Source organism: Salvelinus fontinalis, chromosome 16 (assembly GCF_029448725.1).
Source record: "Salvelinus fontinalis isolate EN_2023a chromosome 16, ASM2944872v1, whole genome shotgun sequence".
Taxonomy (NCBI): Eukaryota; Metazoa; Chordata; class Actinopteri; order Salmoniformes; family Salmonidae; genus Salvelinus; species Salvelinus fontinalis.
In genome coordinates, this window is record NC_074680.1 from 29871466 (window position 1) to 29894819 (window position 23354).

At 43.7% G+C, this 23354-nt stretch overlaps 1 protein-coding gene across 6 annotated transcripts in view; it reads left to right on the forward strand.

Annotated features, from left to right (window-relative positions):
* Nucleotides 1–23354, forward strand: part of LOC129812972 (serine/threonine-protein phosphatase 2A 56 kDa regulatory subunit epsilon isoform-like) — a 91106-nt gene that overhangs the window by 52160 nt on the left and 15592 nt on the right. For all 6 annotated transcript variants that reach the window (XM_055865019.1, XM_055865017.1, XM_055865020.1 and 3 more), the window contains one exon: nucleotides 19726–19922. In XM_055865019.1, the coding sequence (XP_055720994.1) occupies nucleotides 19726–19922 (197 nt within the window). The remainder of the gene's footprint in view (nucleotides 1–19725; nucleotides 19923–23354) is intronic.

A 23354-nucleotide genomic window follows, 5' to 3' on the forward strand; every position in this document is an offset into this window, starting at 1 on the left:
CAGGATCGGTACATCCGAACATCACACCTGCGGGACAGAAACAGGATGGCAACAACAACTGACCGAGTTACACCAGGAAGGAACAATCCCTCCATCAGTGCGCAGACTGTCTGCAATAGGCTGAGAGAGGCTGGACTGAGGGCTTGTAGGCCTGTTGTAATTCAGGTCTTCACTAGACATCACCGGCTACAACGTCGCATATGGGCACAAACCCATCATCGCTGGACCAGACAGGACTGGCAGAAAGTGCTTTTCACTGACGAGTCGTGGTTTTGTCTCACCAGGGGTGATGGTCGGATTGGCGTTTATCGTGGATGTCATTAGGTGAATGCACCAATTTGGAAGTCGCTCTGGATAAGAGCGTCTGCTAAATGACTTAAATGTAAATGTAAAGGAATGAGCGTTACACCGAGGATTGTACTCTGGAGCGGGATCGATTTGCAGGTGGAGGGTCAGTCATGGTCTGGGGCGGTTTGTCACGGGCATCATCGGACTGAGCTTGTTGTCATTGCAATCTCAACGCTGTGCTTTACAGGGAAGACATCCTCCTCCCTCATGTAGTACCCTTCTTGCAGGCTCATCCTGACATGACCCTCCAGCATGACAATGCCACCAGCTGTACTGCTTGTTCCGTGCATGATTTCCTGCAAGACAGGAATGTCAGTGTTCTGCCATGGCCAGCAAAGAGCCCGGATCTCAATCCCATTGAGCACGCCTGGGAGATCTGTTGGATCGGCGAGTGAGGGATAGGGCCATTCCCCCCCACAAATGTCTGGGAACTTGCAGGAGCCTTGGTGGAAGAGTGGGGTTACATCTCACAGCAAGAACTGGCAAATCTGGTGCAGTCCATGAGGAGGAGATGCACTGCAGTACTTAAAGCAGCTGGTGGCCACCAGATACTGTTACTTTTGATTTTGAACCCCCCCCCCCCCTTTGTTCAAAGACACATGATTCCATTTGTTAGTCACATGTCTGTGGAACTTATTCAGTTTGTCTGTTGAATCTTATGTTTATATATAGGTAAAAGCTACGGAATGTCATTTTTGATGAGTTTGGACATTTTACAGATGAAAGTGAACTAGATACATTGTGCAAATGAACAAAATTTGGACACATGCTTGTCTGAAGGAAGAACAGTACTGGCTCTGAAACAGCATGTTAAGGCTATAGGCTGTGTTGAATCTGGAGTCGGTAGGGCAAGGGGCCTGCCTGCTCTGCTTGGAGAAGATGGGAGAGGAGCAGACGGGCCGTGGAGAGAAAGGAAATCATGATGGCAGTGGCAGCTGTACAGAACTCATCCTAAGGGCTTTGACTTCTCAAACACAGCAGAAAGCTTACAAAATATGGTGCCCCGTCACCTTATCAATTTATTAACTTACTTAGATGACTACCAAGTTAAACCAAAAAAATAAAAGCAAATCGCTTGCTGCTTTTTGTAAACGCAGATATAAAATGCTTATTGTAATTTCTGCTCGGCATCAGACATTTTACGCTTCAGTTGCACTTCTCCACTCGGATGAGAATTGATGAATTGGCATTCTATCAGCAGACAGCACTCTGATTGTGTAGAAACTTTTCTTTGGGAAATTTCTCGGTGTACCAGAATTCTTTACTCAGGTGAAATGAAAGATAACTTTAAGCAAAGCATTAGCAAATGTAGCTGATTACATTCTTTGACCGTGCATAATTTTTGCAAGACAGACCTTGCTTTTTCATTGTAAGCTCATTTACTTGTGGCTGCCAGCCAAATAGTGTTGCACTTCTGTTGTCTTCTGATTTAAAAAGTCTATTTTCTGCCAAATGTGTTGCACTAATGTATTTTCTGTGAAGGAAAACTATAGTTGCACGTTCCTCGTCACCCTATTGAAGCCCCAACAAATATTAACCCCTGTCAATGCATAGCTGGACTCACCTGCTCCCGCTTTCTCCCATTTGTGTTATTTACAAACAAGTGACTGGCTCTACTGTTCTGGGGAACTATGGTAAGCTTCTTAACCTCTCTTAGGTACGTGAGACGTTAGCGTTCCACCTCTTCAACAGCCAGTGAAACTGCTGGGCGCCAAATTCGAATACAGAAATACTCATTATAAAAATTCAGAAAACAAAACATATTTTACATAGGTTTAAAGATGAACTTCTTGTGAATCCAACCACGGTGTCAGATTTTAAAAATGCTTTACGGCGAAAGCATACCGTACGATTATTTGAGAACATAGCACAGCAGACAAATCGTTACAAACAGTAACCAGCCAAGTAGAAGAGTTACACAAGTCAGAAATAGAGATAAAATTAATCCCTTACCTTTGATGATCTTCATGTGGTTGCACTCAGCAGACATTCATTTACTCAATAAATGTTCCTTTTGTTCGATAAAGTCTCTTTATATCCAGAAACCTCAGTTTTGTTCGCGTTTTCAGTAATCCACAGGCTCAAACGCAGTCAAAACAGGCAGACAAAAAAAATCTAAATTGTATCCGTAAAGTTCATAGAAACATGTCAAACGATGATTATATTCAATCCTCTTGTTGTTTTTAGCCTAAATAATCGATAATATTTCAACCGGACAATAACGTCGTCCATTTAAAATGTAACAAGAAAGGCACTCTCTCGGTTGCGCACATGAAAAAGTTCTGTGACACTTTAGGGTCCACTCATTCCGACTGCTCTTACTTCCTCATTTTTCAGAATACAAGCCTGAAATAATTTCTAAAGACTGTTGACATCTAGTGGAAGGCATAGGAACTGCAATTTGAGTCCTAAGTCAATGGATACTGTAATGGCATTGAATAGAAAACTACAACAAAAAAAAACAAAAATGACTTCCTGAATTGATTTTTCTCAGGTTTTCGCCTGCCAAATTAGTGCTGTTATACTCACTATTTTAACAGTTTTGGAAACTTTAGAGTTTTCTATCCAAGTCTACCAGTTATATGCATATCATATCTTCTGGGCCCGAGAAGCAGGCAGTTTAATTTGGGCATGCTTTTCATCCAAAATTCCGAATGCTCCCCTCTACCCTAGAGAAGTTAATGTGACAGGTAATATGAAGAACGCGATCTGCTTTATCTCTTAATGTATTGCACAAGCTGACAGCAGGTATTTACTTAAGTAGTTAATATTTAACAGAATTTACGATATTGAAAAACCATTCTGTGGCTATTTCCAAATGCCCCAGTATATATGGTATACTGCCCAAGCCTATACAGCAGTAGTCATATAGGATGAGCCTTGACTATAGTACAGTATACACAGAGTAGACAAAACATTAAGAGCATCTACTCTTTCCATGAGACTGACCAGGTGATAGCTATGATTCTTTACTGATGTCACTTGTCAAATCCACTTTAATCAGTGTAGATGAAGGGGAGGAGACAGGTAAAAGTATTGTTAATCCTTTAAACAAATTGAGACATGGATTGTGTATGTGTGCCATTCAGAGGCTGAATGGGCAAGACAAAAGATTGAAGTGCCTTTTGAATAGGTTATGGTAGTATGTGCCAAGAACTGCTACGCTGCTGGGTTTCTCACGATCAACAGTTTCCTGTGTCTATCAAGAATGGTCTACCACCCAAAGGACGTCCAGCCAAGTTGACACAACTGTGGGAAGCATTGGAGTCAACATGGGCCAGCATCCCTGTGGAATGCTTTCGACACCTTGTAGAATCCATGTCCCAATGACTTGAGGCTGTTCTGAGGGCAAAAGAGAGGGGGGGTCCAACTCAATATTAGAAAGGTGTTCATAGTGTTTGGTTTTCTCCGTGTAAATACACTACATGGTCAAAAGTAGTGGAATTTAGTGGATTCGACTCTTACAACCACACCCGTTGCTGACGGGTGTATAAAATCTAGCACACTGCCATGCAATTTCCATAGACCAACATTGGCAGTAGGATGGCCCGTCCTGAAGAGCTCAGTGACTTTCAACATGGCACCGTCATAGGATGCCACCTTTCCAACAAGTCAGATCGTAACATTTCTGCCCTGCTAGAGCTGCCCCGTTCGACTGTAAGTGCTGTAATTGTGACGGGGGAATGTCCAGGAACAACGGCTCATCAGAACGGACTGCAGAGTGCTGTATCACGTAAAAATCGTCTGTCCTTGGTTGCAACATTCACTACCGAGTTCCAAACTGCCTCTGGAAACATCAGCACAATAACTGTTCGTTGGGAGCTTCATGTAATGGGTTTCCATGGCCGAGCAGCCGCACACAAGCCTAAGATCACCATTCACAATGCCAAGCATTAGCTGAAGTGGTGTAAAGCTTGCAGCAATTGGACTCTGGAAGTTTGGATGAGGAGGAATAATGGTCTGTGGCTGTTTTTCATGGTTTGGGCTAGAACTCTTTGTTCCAGTGTAAGGCCATCTTAACGCTACAGCATACAATGCCATTCTATATTATTCTTTGGTTACAACTTTGTGGCAACAGTTTGGGGAAGGCCCTTTCCTGTTTCAGCATGACAATGCCCCTGTGCACAGTGAGGTCCATACAGAATTGGTTTGTCCTGATCGGTGTGGAAGAACTTGACTGGCCTGCACAGACCCCTGACCTCAACCCAATAGAAACACCTTTGGGATAAATTGGAATGGCACACAAATGGCTCCGACAGACATGGCAGCTCTGCTTCTAGCTCCTAAGTAACTTCAGTATTTAGTTTTCTTGTTATTTCTTACGTTATTAGCCCAAAACTTTTTTTGTGTTAATACATACCGCCGAAAATAACTTTTGGATATCAGAGCGGCGGTAACTCAACAGCATTACAAACAGAAATACAACCTTCCTTTAATTGGTTCCTTTGTTCTTAACCCCCAGGGCAATTCAACTTTTCCCAGAGGCTGCTCCAAGACGCCGCCGGCAGAGGTATTCTGAGTGGACTTCTTGTCCGACTCAGGAGGCGTGCACACCATCCACCGCTTCTGAGTATATTGCTCGCTAATGTTCAGTCCCTGGGAAATAAAGTTTAGGAGTTGACTGCGAGTATCTCCTTCCAGAGAGACATCAAGGGATGTAATACACTGGGTGTATTACGGAATCATGGCTCTCTCCAGATATACTGTCCCCGTCCATACAGCCAGCTGGGTTCTCAGTACATCGCGCAGACAGGAATAAAGAACTTCCCAGGAAGAAGGCGCGCATGTTTCAAGATTAACTACTTATGGTGTGACTGGTAAAGTACAGGAACTTGAGTCCTTTTGTTCACCTTACCTAGAATACCTCGCAATCAAATGCCAACCGTATTACCGTCCAAGAGATCTCTTCGGTTATAGTCACAGCCGTGTATATTCCCCATCAAGCAGATACCATGATGGCCCTCAAGGAACTAAACTGGACGTTGTGCAAACTGGAAACCACATCCTGGGTCCGCATTTACTGTAGCTGGGTATTTTAACAAAACAAATGCACTTAGCAAAATGCATTGCCTGTTGCACTGCCTCTTCAAAAACTCTCAACTATTGTTTCTCCCTTCCAGGATGGCTACAAGGTCCTCCCTTTGGAAATTCAGATCACAACTACATTCTGCTCTTACCTTCCTGTAAGCAGAAACTGAAACAGGAAGTAGCCGTGCTAAGGTCTATTCAATGCTGGTCTGACCAATCACAATCCATGCTTCAAGATTTTGATCATGCGGACTGGGATTTGTTCTGGGTTGCCTCTGACAATAACAATGACATATACATGTGACAGAGTTAATCAGGAGTGTATAGGGGATGTTCCCACTGTGACCTATTAACCTACAAAAAATGTGGATAGATGGCAGCATTCACGCAAAACTGAAAGCGCGAACCACCTCAGTTAACCTTTCACGAGCCTCTACCCCGGGTCCGAGAGCACCCACCCCCCCCCCCCCCCCCCCCCACACTGATTAGCATCGCTAGCATAGCGTCACAATTAAATAGTAGCATCTAAATATCATTAAATCACAAGTCCAAGACACCTAATGAAAGATACAGATCCTGTGAATAAAGCCACCATTTCAGATTTTTAAAATGTTTTACAGGGAAGACACAATATGTAAATCTATTAGCTAAACACGTTAGCAAAAATCACCATTTTTCTTTGTCCACCATTTTCTCTCAACACCAGTAGCTATCACCAATTTGGCTAAACTCAGATATTGATAGCCACTAACCAAGAAAAAAACTCATCAGATGACAGTCTGATAACATATTTATGGTATAGGATAGGTTTTGTTAGAAAAATTTGCATATTTCGGGTAGAAATCATAGTTTACAATTGCACCCACCGTCACAACTAGACTAGAATAAATACATAGAGCAACGTGTATTACCTAATTACTAATCATCAAACATTTCTTAAAAATACACAGCTCACAGCAATGGAAAGACACAGATCTTGTGAATTCAGACAATATTTCAGATGTTCTAAGTGTTTTACAGCGAAAACACAATAAATCGTTATATTAGCATACCACATGTGCAAACATTACCAGAGCATTGATTCTAGCCAAAGAGAGCGATAACGTAATCATCGCCAAAATATATTAATTTTTTCACTAACCTTCTCAGAATTCTTCAGATGACACTCCTGTAACATCATATTACAACATACATAGAGAGTTTGTTCGAAAATGTGCATATTTAGCCACCAAAATCATGGTTAGACAATGACAAAAGTAGCTCAGCTGGTCAGAAAATGTCCTGCACCATATTAGACAGTGATCTAGTCTTATACATAAATACTCATAAACTTGACTAAAAAATACAGGGTGGACAGCGATTGATAGACAATTTAATTCTTAATACAATCGCGGAATTACATTTTTTAAATTATCCTTACTTTTCAATACAGGTTGCGCCAAGTGAAGCTATAGCAAACAAGATGGCGGCATAAACGTTTAACATTTATCGACAAACACGATTTATCATCATAAATTGTTCTTACTATGAGCTGTTCTCCCATCAGAATCTTGGACAATGAATCCTTTCTTGGGTCTAATATTCTTTTGGTCGAAAGATGTCCACTTGTCCGTCGAAATGCCCACTAACGTACGACCGGGACCCCGAAACGTGCCCGGAGCTTTAAAGTCTATTACAAAGCAATGCCTCAAAATCGCACTAAACGGATATAAATTGCTATAAAACGGTTTAAATTAACTACATTATGATGTTTCTAACACCTATAACAAGTAAAAAGATGACCGACGCTATATTACTGGCTAAACCAATGCTTGGAAAAAGGCCAGTCAGATATCCTTCTTGCATTGAGCGCAGTGTCCAAAGGAAGGCTACTTCTGGTATTTTGTCATTTATAGAGCCAATGATTGCGCAATCGACTCCATTCAAGTTGTCACCACTTACTGACATCTAGAGGAAGGCGTGGGCAGTGTTTGTATCTCATAGGATTAACAGAGACTTTTAAAACTGATCTGGAACCAGAGGCCAAGATGTCTAAATCTCACACACTGGGAGGAAAAGTGCTGTAGAATGAGTTCTGTTTCACTCAGAGACATAATTCAAACGGCTATAGAAACTAGAGAGTGTTTTCTATCCAATAATAACAATACTATACATATTGTACGAGCAAGAATTGAGTACTAGGCAGTTTAATCTGTAGAGACAATTATGCTAATTTGAAACAGCACCCCCTATAGTTGCAAGAAGTTAACAACGGCAAGGTGACTGGGAATATGGTTGAATACAAACAGTGTAGTTATTCCCTCCGTAAGGCAATCAAACAGGCAAAACGTCAGTACAGAGACGAAGTGGAGTCTCAATTCAATGGCTCAGACACAACGTATGTGGTAGGGTCTACATACAATCACGGGTTACAAAGGGAAAACCATCCACATCAAGGACACTCGTCTTGCTCCCCAACAAGCTAAACACCTTCTTCGCCCGCTTTGAGGATAACACATTGCCAGTGATGCGGCCTGCTACCAAGGACTGTGGGCTCTCGTTCTCCGTGGCCGACGTGAGTTAGACATTTTAAGCGTGTTAACCCTCGCAAGACTGTCGGCCCAGACGGCATCCGTAGTCCCTATTCACTTACTGATGAACCAGCTGGCTGGAGTGTTTATGGACATATTGAATATCTCCCTATTCCAGTCTGCTGTCCCCACATGCTTCAATATGTATGTTCCTGTACCCAAGAAGGCAAAGGTAACTGAACTAAATTACTAATGCCATGTGTCATCAGGAAGTGCTAAGAGAGACTAGTCAAGGATCATATCACCTCCACCTTACCTGACACCCTAGGCCCACTTAAATTTGCATACCGCCCCAATAGATTCACAGACGATGCAATCGAACTGCACACTGCCCTATCCCATCTCGACAAGAGGAATACCTAATGTAAGAATGTTGTTCATTGACTGTAGCTCAGCTTTTAACACCGTAGGACCCTCCAAGCTCATCATTAATTTCGGGGCCCTGGGTCTGATCCCAACCCTGGGCAACTGCGTCCTGGACTTCCTGACAGGTCGCCCCAAGGTATTGAATGTAGGAAACAACCCCTCCACTATGCTGATACTCAACACTGGGGCCCCACAAAAGTGTGTGCTCAGCCCCTTCCTATACTCCCTGTTCACCCATGACTGCGTGGCCACGCACACCTCCAACTCAGTCATCAAATTTGTAGACACAACAGTAGTAGGCCTGATTACCAACAATGACAAGACAGCCTACAGGGAGGAGGTAAGGCCTTGGCAGAGTGGTGCCAGGATAATAACCTTTCCCTCAATGTCAACAAAATGAAGGAGCTTATCTTGGACTTAAGGAGAAAGCAGAGGGAGTACGCCCTCATCCACATTGACAGGACTGCAGTGGAGAATGTGAAGAGCTTCAAGTTTCTCAGCGTACACATCACTGACAAACTGAAATGGTCCACTCTCCTAAGACCCTCACACACTTTTACAAGCAATTTGCTACACCCGCAATAAAATGTTCTAAATATGTGTATGTGACCAATATATTTTTTATTGAAAATGCACAAAATGAGAGCACCCTGTCAGGCTGTATAACCGCCTGGTACAGCAACTGCACTGCCTGCAGCGCAGGGCTCTACAGAGGGTGTTGCGCCAAACGTATCACCGGGGACAAACTCCCTGCCCTCCAGGACACCTACAGCACCTGATGTCACAGGAAGGCAAGGAGATTGTCAAGGACATCAACCACTCGAGCAAAGGCTTGTTCACCCTGCTGTCACCCAGAAGGTGAGGTCATTACATGTGCATCAAAGCTGGGACTAAGAAGCTGTTTTAGAAGCTGTTTTAGTCTCTATCTCAAGGCCAACATGCTGTTAAAAAGCCATCCCTAGCCGGCTTCCACCAGGTTACTCAACACTGCACCCTAGAGGCTGCTGCCATATGTATATAGACATGTAATCGCTGGTCACTTTAATACTGTTAACATACTTTTTTAATTATTTCATATGTATATACTGTATTCTACTGTATTTTGGTCAATTCCACTCCGACATTGCTCGTCCTAATATTTCTTATTTTCATTCTTTTAGATTTTCATTTTGTTGTAAATTGTTAGATCCACTGTTAGAGCTAGGAACACAAGCATTTTGCTACACCCGCAATAACATCTGCTAAATATGTAATGTGACAATATTTGATTTGATTTGAATGCCAACTGCAAGCCTAATCGCCCAACATCAGTGCCTGACCTGACAGAATGGCACCGGAGGAGATGGCTGCCATTTTACAGGCTCCTAAACAATTGTGCCACTTAGTGTTTTTTCACCTTGTTTGCATTACACCACATCAGTCACCGGCTTCATCAATAAGTACATCGATTTCGTTGTCCCCACAGTCACCGTACGTACATACCCTGACCAGAAGCCATGGATTACAGGCAACATCTGCACTGAGCTAAAGGGTAGAGCTGCCTCTTTCAAGGAGCGGGACTCTTACCCGGATGCTTATTAGAAATTCCGCTATGCCCTCAGACAAACCATCAAACAGGCAAAGTGTAAATACAGGACAAAGATTGAATCCTACTACACCGGCTCCGACGCTTGTCGGATGTGGCAGGGCTTACAAACTATTACGGACAACAATGGGAAGCACAGCAGCGAGCTACCTAATGACATATGCCTACCAGATGAGCTGGTAGGCAAGTGTCACTTACCAGGTGGTAAGGGTAGGCAACACATCTGCCACGCTCCTCCTCAACGAGGGGGCCCTCATAGGTGCGTGCTTAGTCTCCTCCTGTACTCCATGTTCACCCATGGCTGCGTGGCCAAGCACGACTCCAACGCCATCATTAAGTTTGCCGACGACACAACGGTGGTAGGCCTGATCACCGACACCAGTGGGACAGCCTTTAGGGAGGTGGTCAGAGACCTCGCAGTATGGTGCCAGGACAACAACCTCTCCCTTAACGTGATCAAGACGGAGATGATCGTGGACTATAGGAAAAGGAGGGCCGAGCACTCCCCCATTCTCATTGACGGGGCTCTAGTGGAGCAGGTTGAGATCTTCAAGTTCCTTGGTGTTCACATCACCGACATGGTCCAAACACACCAAGAAAGTTGTGAAGAGGGCACGACAATGCCTATTCCCCCTCAGGATCCTAGAAAGATTTGGCATGGGTCCTCAGATCCTTATTGTTCTCTAGCTGCACCATCGAAAACATCCAGACTGGTTGCATCACCACCTGGTATGGCAACTACTTGGCCTCCGACCGCAAGGTGCTACAGAGGGTAGTGGGTACGACTCTGTACATAACTGGGGCCAAGCTTCCTGCGATCCAGGACCTCTATACCAGGCAGTGTCAGAGGAAGGTTGTAAAAATTGTCAAAGACTCCAGCCACCCTAGTCATAGACTGTTCTCTCTGCTACCGCACGACAAGTGGTACCGGAGCGCCAAGTCAAGGTCCAAAAGGCTTCTTAACAGCTTCTATCCTCAAGCCATAGAACTGCTGAACATGTAATCAAATCTACCCAGACTATTTACGTTGCCCCTCCCCCCTTTTTTTACGCTGCTGCTAATCACTGTTTTATCTATGCATAGTTACTTTACCCCTACCTACATGTACATGTTACCTCGACTAACCTGTACCCCGGCACATTGACTCGGTACCCACCCTGGATATAGCCTCATTATTGTTATTTTATTGTTGCTATGTTTTACTTTATTTAGTAAATATTTTTTTCTTAACCAACAATGCAGTTAAGAAAAATAGGAGTTAAGGGCTTGTAAGTAAGCATTTTACGGTAATATCTACACCTGTTGTATTTGCCGCATGTGACAATTTGAGGGTATTTTGCTCTTGTGGCTGAGTGGAAGCAAATCCCCGCAGCAATGCTCTAACATCTAGTGGAAATCCTTCACAGAAGAGTGGATTCTGTTATAGCAGCTAAGGGGGTACCAACTCCATATTAATACCCGTGATTTTGGAATGAAATGTTCGACGGGTAGGTACATGCATACATTTGGGCAAGTAGTGGGTAAAATTGTATGCAAACATTAGTGACCAGTGTTCAATGACTATCTACATAGGGCAGCAGTCTCTAAAGTGCAGGGTTGAGTACCGGGTGGTAGCTGGCTAGTAACAGTGACAAAAATTCAGGGCAAGGTACTGGGCGGAGGCTGGCTAGTGGTGACTATTTAAGTGTGATGGCCTGAGATATAAACTGTTTTTCAGTGTCTCCACCCTAGCTTTGATGCACCTGTACTGTCTCTGCCTTCTAGATGGTAGATGGGTGAAGAAGCTGTGGCTCGGCTTGGGAGGCTGAGGTCCTTCATGATCTTCTTGGCCTTCCTGTGACACCAGGTGCTGTGGATTTCCTGGGGGCCAGGAAGTGTGCCCCTGTGGGATGCGTTGTGCTGACTGCACTACCCTCTGGAGAGCACTGCAGTTGCGGAGTGTGCTTGTGTGTGTTTTTGTGGATATTATGGATCCCCATTAGCTGCTGCCAATGCCATAAGGTGTATTATTATCTGTTTTTTAAATGTAATTCTACTGCTGGCATGAGTTATGTGGAATAGAGTTCCATGTAGTCATGGCTCTATCTAGTACTGTGTGCCTCCCATAGTCTGTTCTGGACTGTGAAGAGACCTCTAGTGGCATGTCTTGAGGGGTGTGCATGTGTGTGGTTCCGGGCTCTCTCTCCTCCCTGGAGGGATTACTTTTTCCTGTGGGATTACATGCTCTGTTAATTGCTTCCTTTTAAAGGGAAAGTCTACTCACACTATGTTTTCCATTACAGTTCGTAGAAACATGTCAAACGATGTATAGAATCAATCTTTAGGATGTTTTTAAAATAAATCTTCAATGTTTCAACCGGAGAATTCCTTTGTCTTCAGAAATGTGATGGAAAGCAGGTCACTCTCACGCGAGTGCGCGCATGTTCAGCTCGTGCTAGACACCTGACTCAAAGAGCTCTCCTTCCCTCATTCTTCACAGTAGAAGCATCAAACAAGGTTCTAAAGACTGACATCTAGTGGAAGCCTTAGGAAGTGCAAAATTACCAATATCCCATTGTATATTGGATAGGCAAACCTACAAACCTCAGATTTCCCACTTCCTGGTTGGATTGTTTCTCGTGTTTTTGCCTGGCCTTTGAGTTCTGTTATACTCACAGACATCATTCAAACAGTTTTAGAAACTTCTGAGTTTTCTATCCAAATCTACTAATAATATGCATCTCTGAGCCTGAGTAGCAGGCAGTTTACTCTGGGCACCTTTTCATCCAAGCTACTCAATACTGCCACCCAGCCATAAGAAGTTAAACAGGGATGTGTATAGAGAGTCAGAGTCAGATTCCTGTGGACCTGGCCTCTTCTGTGCTCCTTTTTAGCTCTGCTGGCTGGCCGTCTAGCTGAGATAGTTAAAAGGAGCACACTTACCAGGACCAGTTTCCAGTAACAGCGGGTGGAACACTGCCATACAGAAGCGAGGGTTGTGAGAGAGGAGAAGAGGGAGATTTAGAAATGTGTTACAAGTGTGTGTGTTTGGTAAAATACTCACAAACAATGTTCCCTCCCGAGAGTAGATCACCCTTCTCCCGGGTAACGCTGTATTTCCCGCCAAAACCAGTAGTGTCATTCTAAAGCTTATAAATAGGCCAATGTCTGGATTTGATTACAACTTTGATCGTAAATTCAAGACTGATGCTACCTAAGCTCTATATTGAATGAGCCCAAGCCCAAATGATTGCCGTTATCCAATACATATGACATAGGCTACTGCACATGAACTGTAATACTGTATTGACTTATATGGGCTGGAATTACGCACAGCGTTGAAACCATGATAAAGCAGGGAGAGAACATTGGATTCTGATGCAGCACATGCGGCCTACAAAGTTACATGTATAGGCTAGTGAATTACATTTACATTTTGAAATATACGGCCTATTTGTATAATTGGTAGGCTGACATATATTCCTTTTTCATAATATTTACCCTAATGTTATAAGCCTAGTAGGCTCTTTCGCTCTCTATTGTTGCTTCATTCCTTCCTCGCTTTCAACAGTTAAATTATATACATTTTGCTGTTAATCATTCTAACGATATCCAGTTAAATGAAATAAGTTTTGTCCTTAATCATTCTAATGACATCCATATTATAGTACGAGAATTAGATGCAGAAAGCTTTCACTTCTCTTCACGAAGATTGAATGTTTATGGGTCTGAAATTAACTGCTATAACATACTGCCATTGCGAGTTTGCTCTTCTTTCAAACTGCCTGTGATTTCTATTGGCTGCTATATTTAAAATTCCACAAACAAGAGCTTGGGTACCTCTTCAAATAGTTTAAGAAATAAAATGTAAAAAAATTCCAGAGATGCTGTTCTAGTCTAATTTTTCATGCATGGGACTCCAAGAGCTAAGGAGTGTTTTTTTTAACCTTTCATTGCTACCCATCCCGGATCCGGGAGGATCCTGATCAAAAAAGCTGACTAGCCTAACGCGACAGGGATATCATATAATACACTGCTCAAAAAAATAAAGGGAACACTAAATAACACATCCTAGATCTGAATGAATGAAATATTCTTATTAAATACTTTTTTCTTTACATAGTTGAATGTGCTGACAACAAAATCACACAAAAATGATCAATGGAAATCAAATTTATCAACCCATGGAGGCCTGGATTTGGAGTCACACTCAAAATTAAAGTGGAAAACCACACTACAGGCTGATCTAACTTTGATGTAATGTCCTTAAAACAAGTCAAAATGAGGCTCAGTAGTGTGTGTGGCCTCCACGTGCCTGTATGACCTCCCTACAACGCCTGGGCATGCTCCTGATGAGGTGGCGGACTCCTGGACAGTCTGTGGTGTAACGTGGCGTTGGTGGATGGAGCGAGACATGATGTCCCAGATGTGCTCAATTGGATTCAGGTCTGGGGAACGGGCGGGCCAGTCCATAGCATCAATGCCTTCCTCTTGCAGTAACTGCTGACACACTCCAGCCACATGAGGTCGAGCATTGTCTTGCATTAGGAGGAACCCAGGGCCAACCGCACCAGCATATGGTCTCACAAGTGGTCTGAGGATCTCATCTCGGTACCTAATGGCAGTCAGGCTACCTCTGGCGAGCCCATGGAGGGCTGTGCGGCCCCCCAAAGAAATGCCACCCCACACCATGACTGACCCACCGCCAAACCGGTTATGCTGGAGGATGTTGCAGGCAGCAGAACGTCTCCACGGCGTCTCCAGACTGTCACGTCTGTCACATGTGCTCAGTGTGAACCTGCTTTCATCTGTGAAGAGCACAGGGCGCCAGTGGCAAATTTGCCAATCTTGGTGTTCTCTGGCAAATGCCAAACGTCCTGCACAGTGTTGGGCTGTAAGCACAACCCCCACCTGTGGACATCGGGCCCTCATACCACCCTCATGGAGTCTGTTTCTGACCGTTTGAGCAGACACATGCACATTTGTGGCCTGCTGGAGGTCATTTTGCAGGGCTCTGGCAGTGCTCCTCCTTGCACAAAGGCGGAGGTAGCGGTCCTGCTGCTGGGTTGTTGGCCTCCTCCACGTCTCCTGGTAGCGCCTCCATGCTCTGGACACTACGCTGACAGACACAGCAAACCTTCTTGCCACAGCTCGCATTGATGTGCCATCCTGGATGAGCTGCACTACCTGAGCCACTTGTGTGGGTTGTAGACTCCGTCTCATGCTACCACTAGAGTGAAAGCACCGCCAGCATTCAAAAGTGACCAAAACATCAGCCAGGAAGCATAGGAACTGAGAAGTGGTCTGTGGTCACCACCTGCAGAACCACTCCTTTATTGGGGGTGTCTTGCTAATTGCCTATAATTTCCATCTGTTGTCTATTCCATTTGCACAACAGCATGTGGAACAGCACTTCCTAAGTGGACAGTTTGATTTCACAGAAGTGTGATTGACTTGGAGTTACATTGTGTTGTTTAAGTGTTCCCTTTATTTTTTTGAGCAGTGTATAATTTTCATCAAATCACAAGTCCAATACAGCAAATGAAAGATAAACATCTTGTGAATCCAGCCATCATTTTCCGATTTTTAAAATGTTTTACAGCTGAAACACTATATTTCTATTAGCAAAAGACTCAACCGCATATTTTCACCATTTTTCTACCGTATAGGTAGCTATCACAAAACCGACCAAATAGAGATATAATTAGTCACTAACCAAGAAACAACTTCATCAGATGACAGTCTTATAACATGTTATACAATAAATTTATGTTTTGTTTGAAAATGTGCATATTTGAGGTATAAATCATAGTTTTACATTGCAGCTACCATCAAAGCAGCCAGAATAATTACAGAGAGCAAGGTGAAATACCTAAATACTCATCATAAAACATTTATGAAAAATACATGGTGTACAGCAAATGAAAGATAAACATCTTGTGAATCCAGCCAATATTTCAGTTTTTTTAAGTGTTTTACAGCCAATACACAATATAGCATTATATTAGCTTACCACAATAGCCAAACACACAACCGCATTTATTCACCGCATAGATAGCATCCGCAAAAACCAGCAAAATATATAAAATTAATCACTAACCTTGACCAACTCCATCAGATGACAGTCTTATAACATCATGTTACACAATACATATATGTTTTGTTCGAAAATGTGCATATTTAGAGGTGCAAATCGTGGTTTTACATTGTGAATACGTAGCCAAAATGCACAAAATTCTCCGGAGATATTTTGGACAGTCATCTAATCAAAGAACTCATCATAAACTTTACTAAAAAATACATGTTAGACAGCAAATGAAAGATACACTAGTTCTTAATGCAATCGCAGTGTTAGATTTAAAAAAAATAACTTTACCATAACAAACAGCTTCTGTTATAGCGAGACAGTGCCCGCAAAAAGGAAGGAAAATAGGACTAAACATTTTCCACAGAAATACGAAATAACATCATAAATGGTTCTTACTTTTGCTGAGCTTCCATCAGAATCTTGTACAAGGAGTCCTTTGTCCAGAATAAATCGTTGTTTGGTTTTAGAATGTCCTCTTCTGTCGAATTAGCAACCTTAGCTAGCCATGTGGCGCGAACATGTCCATCTTCTCATGACGCAAAGAAAGGAAAATGCCAAAAGTTGCAATAAACGTTGAATAAACTGATACAACTCGGTTGAAAAAAAACTACTTTATGATGTTATTATCACATATATCAAATAAAATCAGAGCCGGAGACATCCACCGTCTATACCGAACGCTTTTCAGAAGCCAATGCTGATGTCCTTCCCGCATCTAGGTAGAGAAAGGAAATTGTGGTCACGTCATTCCAAGAACTCTTGTTCGACCTCAGATCAAGCTAGACACCCCATTCCACCTTCCACTGCCTGTTGACATCTAGTGGAAGGCGTATGCAGTGCATGCATATCCATAAATATAAAGCAATTGAATAGGCAGGCCCTGGAACAGAGCATCTTTTTCAGATTTTTCACTTCCTGTCTGGAAGTTTGCTGCAAAATGAGTTCTGTTTTACTCACATATATAATTCAAACAGTTTTAGAAACTTCAAAGTGTTTTCTATCCAATAGTAATAATAATATGCATATTGTATGATCTATAAAAGAGTACGAGGCCGTTTAAATTGGGCACGATTTTTTCCAAAGTGAAAATATCGCCCCCCCCTATTGACAAGAAGTTTTAAGGAGAGAGGCCAGTGGAGCACAGGTGTGTGCGTATTACGCAAGAGGCAATAAGTTCAATTTTTATGCATAACCCATCTTTAATTAGCTAAATATGAGGCTTATACTGCATTGAAAGTATTACCTGAAAGAGGTAGGCTAGGACATCAATCTAAAAACATATATTATATACACACACACACACACACACACACACACACACACACACACACACACACACACACACACACACACACACACACACACACACACACACACACACACACACAGTACCAGTCAAAAGTACTCATTCAAGTTTTTATTTTTTACAATAGAATAATAGTGAAGACATCAACTATGAAATAACACATGGAATCATGTAGTAACAAAGTGTTAAACAAATCTATGTTTTTTTTTTGTTAAGTTTTGTTACACAACACAATGCCACAGATGTTTAAAGTTTTGAGGGAGCGTGCAATTGGCATGCTGATTGCAGGAATGTCCACCACAGCTCTTACCAGAGAATTTAATGTTAATTTATTTTCCATAAGCTGCGTCCAACGTCTTATTCGAGAATTTGTCAGTACTTCCAAACGTCCTCACAATTGCAGACCACGTGTAACCATGCCAGCCCAGGGACCTCCACATCCGGCTTCTTCACCTGCGGGATTGTCTGAGACCAGCCACCCGGGCAGCTGATGAAACAGGAGTATTTCTGCTTGAAATAAAGCCCTTTTTGGGGGGGGGAATGAATTCTCATTGGCTGGGCCTGGCTCCCCATTGGGTGGGCCTATGCCCTCAGACCCAGCCATGGCTGCGCCCCTGCCTAGTCATATGAAATCCATAGATTAGGGTCTAATTAATTTATTTCAATTGATTTCCTTATATGAACTGTAACTCAGTAAAGTTAGTTGTGTTTATTTTTGTTTGGTATGACTAATTATTTACCGGTTTCTCGCAGTTATTTATCCTGGGAAAGGGGACTGGTTTTGGGCGGTAAATCTCAGTAACCGGGTTTTTGCCATTCAACCTTAGTGTGTGTGTACACTAACTGTTGGTTAAACAGGCTGTAGGTCTGTGCAGGTTGGAGCCTCCTCATCCTCAGTGCTCGCTCTCAACTTCTGATTTAACTGCAGATAGAGATTGAGACAATCACATTGTCAACAGTACGATGGTCGTAATCTACAATGACCAGTTTGTGTACTAGAATGACCTGGCTGTGATCTAGAATGTTCTGCTCATGTTCTAGAATTACCTTGTCGTGTTCTAGAATGACCTGGTTGTGCTCTGGTCTTACCTGGTTAACCCAAAAGAGGGTGTTATTCCATGGAGCCCCGCCCCCCCCCCCCCCCCCCCCCCCCATCTGCTCTGCCTCCGCTGCCATCTTCACCTTGCCAACAGTCTCCATGGCAGCCAGTGACATCAGCGTGTCAATCAGGACCAAGTGGACCTTCTCCAGATCATTCAGACCGAGTGAAGCAGACCATGAGAGAGCAAAGGATCAATGATAGGAGTAATGTTAGGGTTATAAGAATGCGCGCACACACTAATGCACAGTCCTGATGGGCGTGTGGCTGAGGTCTTCCTCTATGATGGCCACATCTTGGTCCCTGGGCTCTAGGCCCCTCTTGGTAAGGAGCTGCAGCATGGCGGAGTTGGTGTGTTTCCTGAGTTAATTAAGCAATTAACATCCTATCATGTTTAAGGTCATGTAAAAATGCCCAGTTGCCCATTATTTTGGATACCGTGTCTAGAAGAGATCTCTTGACTTTGAAAGAGGGGTCTTGAAAGGACCATAGGGGCTTTAAAGGTGTGTGTGTGTGAGTCACCAGATAAACCCAATTGAACACATGGGAGATTCTGGAGCGTTTTCCACCACCATCAACAAAACATCAAATTTTGGAATTTCCCGTTGAAGAATGGTGTCACATCCCTCCAATAGAGTTCCAGACACTCTGCCAAGGCACATTGAAGCTGTTCTGGTGGCTCGGGGTGGCCCAACACCCTATTAAGACACTGTTGGTTGTTACCTGTATTGCCCTGTGTAATGCCATGTTGACAGATGCTTGGCTGAGAAGACCGTAGATAGTTTAGTGTAGATACTTAGTCTTAGGGATGGCCTGTGATGAGGTCACTTTTATCCACTTTTTATACCACCTGTTTGAACTGCAGGCACTGACTGACTATATAGATATACCCTAAGTACAAGTACGTATAGCTTGGATTTAAGATCTTGTGCAAACTGGTTTCTGATGGAAGCAATTTCATGCCTGGATCAGGTTCCTCTGATTTCTACTGTATGTATGGTCTTTGCGCTTCTACCTGAACTACGCTGGTAACAGCGAGAGCAACATCCACAGTAATCTGACTACAGTGACATGCTGCAGTAATGAGGGACCTGTAGGTTTGTGTGGCGTGTGGTCCGTTGCCTCTATAGCAGCTCATCTCTTACGTAATCATGGAAGACTGAGTTAGTTGGATTGGTTCATCAGGGTGTATATATAAAAAATTAACAATTGAAGGTCCTTTAAAATTCACAGCTTTTCCTTTCCTCATTCACTCTCCATCTCTACTCCAATGTTGTCCTCCCCCTCTCCACCAGAAGTCTCCCTATACTATTAGGCCTCTACTGACCGTTTCTCGTTCTCTCCCTATGTGTGTAGACGTGCCAGCGCCGGAGCAGCCGGAGCTGTTCCTGAAGAAGCTGCAACAGTGCTGTACTGTTTTTGACTTCATGGACACGCTGTCTGACCTAAAGATGAAAGAGTACAAGCGCTCCACACTCAACGAACTGGTGGACTATGTCACCGTCAGCAGGGGCTACCTGACAGAACAGGCCTACCCGGAGGTTGTCAAAATGGTGAGGCCACAACACATTGTGCCTTAAAGTAAACTAACTCCTAGCCACGCTACAATTTTAGTTTGTAAAATCCTGGAGGGTTTCTGGTTCTTACAGACTACTCAGCTTCAGAGTAGTCTGTAAGAACACGAGTACCCATCTCCTAGTTTACCATTTATTTTGAAAAGGGATGTAATTGGATATGATGGTTGCTAGCCTAGGATTCTGGGAGTAAACAATAAGGAATAGATGTCAGTAAAACATCAAATATATACAAAGGATAACTACACTGAAGAAAAATAAGCGCAACATGCAACACTTTCCAAAATTTTACTGAGTTACAGTTCATAAGGAAATCAGTCAGTTGACTCTTCTAAGGGAAGATGGTGCCGACAGAGGGCCACTTCGCTTCTAGTCCTTAGGAAACTATGCAGTATGCATTATTTCTTAAATTGTTAGCCCAGATAATCTTAAGTGTTATTACATACAGCCGGGAAGAACTATTGGATATCAGAGCGACGTCAACTTACCAGGAATACAACTTTCCCGAAACGGATCCTTTGTTCAAACCACCCAAGGCATTCTAACTGATTCCAGAGGCTGACCCAAAACAACGTCGCCTCAGAATAGGTAGACGCAGCGGCCTTCTGGTCAGACTTCGGAGGTGCGCACACCACCCACCGCTTCCGAGTATATTACTTGCTAATGTCCAGTCTCTAGATAACAAGGTAGATGAAATTAGGGCACGAGTTGCTTTCCAGAAAGACATCCGGGATTGTAACATACTATGTTTCACAGAAACATGGTTCTCTGGGGACATGCTGTCGGAGTCTGTACAGCCACCGGGATACTTTGTGTGTCGCGCTGACAGGAGTAAACATTTCTCCGGGAAGAAGGAGGGCGGGGTTGTATGTTTCATGATTAACGACTCATGGTGTAATTGTAACATACAGGAACTCAAGTCCTTTTGTTCACCTGACCTAGAATTCCTTACGATCAAATGCCGACCGCATTTTCTCCCAAGACAATTCTCGTCGGTTATTGTCACAACCGTGTATATCCCCCCTCAAGCCGATACCACGACGGCCCTCAAGGAACTCCACTGGACTCTATGGAAACTGGAAACCATATACCCTGAGGTTGCATTTATTGTAGCTGGGTATTTTAACAAAGAAAATTTGAGAACAAGGCTACCTAAATTCTATCAGCATATTGATTGTAGTACCCAGGCTGGCAAAACACAATCAATGCTACTCTAACTTCCGCGATGCATACAAGGCCCTCCCCCTCCCTCCGTTCAGCAAATCTGACCATGACTTCATTTTGCTTCTCCCCTCCTATAGGCAGAAACTCAAAAACATGATGCACCATTCAACGCTGGTCTGACCAATCGGAATCCAATGATCATGCGGACTGGGATATGTTCCCGGGTAGCCTCAGAGAATAATAGATTTTTACGCTGATTCGGTGAGTGAGTTTAAGGAAGTGCATCAGAGATGTTGTACCCATTATGACTATTAAAATCTACCCTAACCAGAAACCATGGACAGATGGTGGCATTGGCAAAACTGAAAGCGCAAACCACCGCATTTAACCATGGAAAGACGACCGAATACAAACGATGTAGTTATTCATTCCGCAAGGCAATCAAACAAGTGAAATGTCATTATAGGGACAAAGTGGAGTCGCAATTCAACGGCTCAGACACTTATGTGGCAGGGTCTACAGACAATCACGGACTACAAAAAGAAAATCAGTCACGTCACGGACACCGCCATGCTTCCAGACAAACTAAACACCTTTGCCCGCTTTGAGGATAACACAGTGCCACCGAAGCGGCCCTTTACCAAGGACTGTGGGCTCTCCTCCTTCATGGCCGACGTGAGTAAGATATTTAAACATGTTAACTCTCGCAAGGCTGCCTGCACAGACGGCATCCCTAGCTGTGTCCTCAGAGCATGTGCAGACCAGCTGGCTGGTGTGTTTATGGACATTCAATCTCTCCCTATCCCAATCTGCTGTCCCCACATGCTTCAAGATGGCCACCATTTTTGTTCCTGTACCCAAGAAGGCAAAGGTAAAGGTAACTGAACTGAATGACTATTGCCCGGTAGCACTGACTACAGCATTGACTACAGCTCACACCTTACCTGCCACCCTAGACCCACTGCCATTTGCATACCGCCCCAATAGGTCCACAGACGATGCAATCGCCGTCACACTGCACACTGCCCTATCCCATCTGGACAAGAGGAATACCTATGTAGGAATGCTGTTCATTGACTACAGCTCAGCATTCAACACCATAGTACCCTCCAAGCTCATCATTAAGGTGGAGCCCCTTGGACTCGACCCCGCCCTGTGCGATTCGGTCCTGGACTTCCTGACAGGCCGCCCCCAGGTGGTGAAGGTAGGAAACAACATCTCCACTTCGCTGGCCCTCAACACTGTGGCCCCACAAGGGTGCATGCTCAGTTCCCTCCTGTACTCCCTGTTCACCCACGACTGCGTGGCCATGCACATCTCCAACTCAATCATCAATTTTGCAGACAACACAGTAGTAGGCTTGATCACCAACAACGATGAGACAAACTGTAGGGAGGAGGTGAGGTCACTCAGAGTGTGGTGTCGGGAAAACAACCTCACTCAACGTCAACAAAACAAATGGGAAAGGATCGTGGACATCCACATCGACGGGACAGCAGTGGAAAGTTAAGTTCCTCAACGTACACATCACGGACAAAGTGTAATAGTCCACCCACACATACAGTGTGGTGAAGGTGCAACAGCGCCTCTTCAACCTCAGGAGGCTGAAGAAATTTGGCTTGGCACCCAAAACCCTCACTAACTTTTACAGATGCACAATTGAGAGCTTCCTGTCCGGCTGTATCACCGCCTGGTACGGCAACTGCACCACCCACAATCGTATTGCTCTCCAGAGGGTGGTGTGGTCTGCACAACGCACCACCGGGGGCAAACTACCTGCCCTCCAGGACACCTATAGCACCTGAAGGCCATAAAGATCATCAAGCACAACAACCACCTGAGCCACTGCCTATTCACCCCGCTATCATCCAGAAGGCGAGGTCAGTACAGGAGCATCAAAGAGACTGAGAAACAGCTTCTATCTCAAGGCCATCAGACTGTTAAACAGCCATCACTAATACAGAGAGGCTGCTTCCTACATAGACTTGGAATGATTAGCCACTCTAACAAATGGATCACTAGTTACTTCATTAATGCCACTTTAATTATGTTTATGTATCTTGCATTACTCATCCCATATTTATATACTGTATTTTATACCATCTATTGCGTCTTGCCAATGCCGCTCGGTCATTGCTCATCCATATATTTATATGTACATTTTCTTATTCCATCCTTTTACTTAGATATGTGTGTATTAGGTAGTTGTGGAATTGTTAGATTACTTGTTGATATTGCTGCACTGTA